Source organism: Centroberyx gerrardi, chromosome 6 (assembly GCF_048128805.1).
Source record: "Centroberyx gerrardi isolate f3 chromosome 6, fCenGer3.hap1.cur.20231027, whole genome shotgun sequence".
NCBI lineage: Eukaryota > Metazoa > Chordata > Actinopteri > Beryciformes > Berycidae > Centroberyx > Centroberyx gerrardi.
The window spans coordinates 33,716,542-33,719,041 of record NC_136002.1 but is presented as its reverse complement, the minus strand read 5'-3'; the positions used below and the strand labels follow the sequence as shown (position 1 = coordinate 33,719,041).

Below are 2,500 nucleotides of genomic sequence, written 5' to 3'. Positions count from 1 at the left end.
CACAAGACTGTCAGGACCGGGACAGTGAGGCTCTGCAGGGAGTTCAGACAGACTCAGGACTTTTACTGAAGTCCAGTCCAGGTTCTGGATCTTGACTGAGTTTTTCCATCCTGTGAGACTTTCTGCTGAGTCACTAGTTACTTTGCAGAATAAGGTTTTCTCATAAAACATGTTGCGTTGTTAGAGTTTAAACTCCAACAGTATCTGGAGCAGTTAGACGACAACATTAAAATACTTCTGACAGGTTCATGCTTCAATAATTTAACTCTGACAGAATGACGACTTTTACTTTTCATACTTCAGAACATTTACTGCTGATACATCTGTACTTTTACTGAAGTATAAATTTGAATGCAAGACTTTTACTTTTAATTAAATATTTCCATTATGGTATTGCTACTTTTACTTCAGTAAAGGACTAGAGGACTCTTTCCATCTAGCAGCCTCCTGTCCAATCAAATTACTCGATGGAGGACTGTGGTCTGATGTGTGTCTCTGTGTGTGTGTGTGTGTGTGTGTGTGTGTGAGAGACCGCGGCCCGACGTCCACATGCTGCAGCTCTCCGGCCACCAGAGCCACCAGGTAGGACGGCACCGGGAACTCCATGGAGAACTGGAACACCCGGTCCTGCTTGGAGTACGAGCTGCGGGACGCACTCATCAACACCGTGACACCGTCTGGCACCTGAAGGAGGAACCACAACAATAACAACAACAACAACAACAACAACAACAAGCACTCATCAACACCGTCTGCATTAATAATAATTCTTATCGTACACATTTTCATTCATCACTTTGTGTCTGTTCTAGATACTTTTCATTCTTACAGTCTGGAGTTGTGACTGTCAGCTTCAGCCTGTATAACTCACTCTTACTCTATTCTGTTCTTACTGATGTTCTATTTTTACTGTCTGTTTCCCCACAGGATCAATACAGTGTCATCTAATCTGATCTACATTCATCTAATCCAATCTAATCCGGTCTAATTTAATATAATCTGATTAATCTAATGTGTTCCATGCTGTATGAATGCTTCCATTGTAAAATATGTTTTTCCATTGCGTTTTGTTCACAGTTTGGTTTGGTGGGGAACTGTAGTATTGGTCTCAGGTGGTGTAATGTGTACTGTGCGGGTCAGGGGTCAGGGGTCAGGGGTCAGGGGTCAGAGGTCAGGGGTCAGAGCTCACCCGGACAGTAGCGGTGTAGGTGCTCTTGACGGCGGGCGTGTCGAAGCAGGGGAAGAAGGAGCGGTTACACACTGAGTGACCCTGAGTGAAGACCAGAGGACGAGACTGACTGCAGGTCAGCTCCGAGTCCAGCCACCAGATCTGCACACACACACACACACACACACACACACACACACACACACACACACACACACACACACACAGCATCAACACTCCACACAGACCGGCTGTGTTGACTTTCAGTTCATCTACTTAAAGAGGAAATCACGGAGGTGTTTTCTGCCCCGTATCTCGACAGACCGTAATATATCTGTGATCGGTTGTTGATCAATACTAATGACTCATTGATTACTTGGCCAGCTGCTGAGGTTTCTGGCTTTCAAAACTAACTTTAACTCCACACCTATTGGAGTTTCTAGACACCAACGAAGAAGGAGGAGGATTGCACATGACAGAGCGTCAGTCTGGCTCTTTGATTCTGAGGGACTGACACCAAGACCTGATGTTTTACATCCTGAAACGTTTTCTCATATCAAACTATAAACATCTGGAGGTGACATCACCTCGTCTACGATTGGCCGGTTATCCACCAAGAAGAAAAATACAAGTAACTACTAAGTACATCACTGATAACTGTTTTTAAGTAGAAAGTGATTTAGATGGGAGTTCATGGGGTTCAGGGGGGTTTAGAGGGGGTTCAGGGGGGTTTAGAGGGGGTTGAGGGGGGTTCAGGAGGGTTCACAGGTGGTTCAGGAGGGTTTAGAGGGGGTTCAGGGGGGTTCACAGGTGGTTCAGGAGGGTTTAGAGGGGGTTCAGGGGGGTTTAGAGGGGGTTCAGGAGGGTTTAGAGGGGGTTCAGGGGGGTTTAGAGGGGGTTCAGGATGGTTTAGAGGGGGTTCAGGAGGGTTTAGAGGGGGTTCAGGGGGGTTAAGAGGGGGTTCACAGGTGGTTCAGGAGGGTTTAGAGGGGGTTCAGGGGGGTTTAGAGGGGGTTCAGGGGGGTTTAGAGGGGGTTCAGGGGGGTTCAGGAGGGTTCACAGGTGGTTCAGGGGGGTTTAGAGGGGGTTCACAGGTGGTTCAGGAGGGTTTAGAGGGGGTTCAGGGGGGTTTAGAGGGGGTTCAGGGGGGTTTAGAGGGGGTTCAGGGGGATTCAGAGGGGTTCAGAGGGTTTCGGGTGGTTCCCTCCTTACCGCTGGTCCGTCTGTGGTTGTGTAGCGGACTGTGATCTGGAACAGCCTGCTGGGCTTCACGGCCGCCGGCAGGCTGATGTTCAGAGACGAGCCGTAGTCGGTGAACGGGTCGACCCGGTA

At 48.4% G+C, this 2,500-nt stretch overlaps 1 protein-coding gene across 1 annotated transcript in view; it reads right to left on the bottom strand.

The window, feature by feature from the left end:
• The window catches only part of rnpepl1 (arginyl aminopeptidase like 1), a 13,174-nt gene that overhangs the window by 9,523 nt on the left and 1,151 nt on the right, over positions 1–2,500 (bottom strand). Inside the window, 3 exon segments of the mRNA XM_071900555.2 lie at positions 533–684; positions 1,190–1,330; positions 2,381–2,500. The exon segment at positions 2,381–2,500 is cut by the window's right edge and continues 1,151 nt beyond it. Of these exon segments, the coding sequence (XP_071756656.2) occupies positions 533–684; positions 1,190–1,330; positions 2,381–2,500 (413 nt within the window).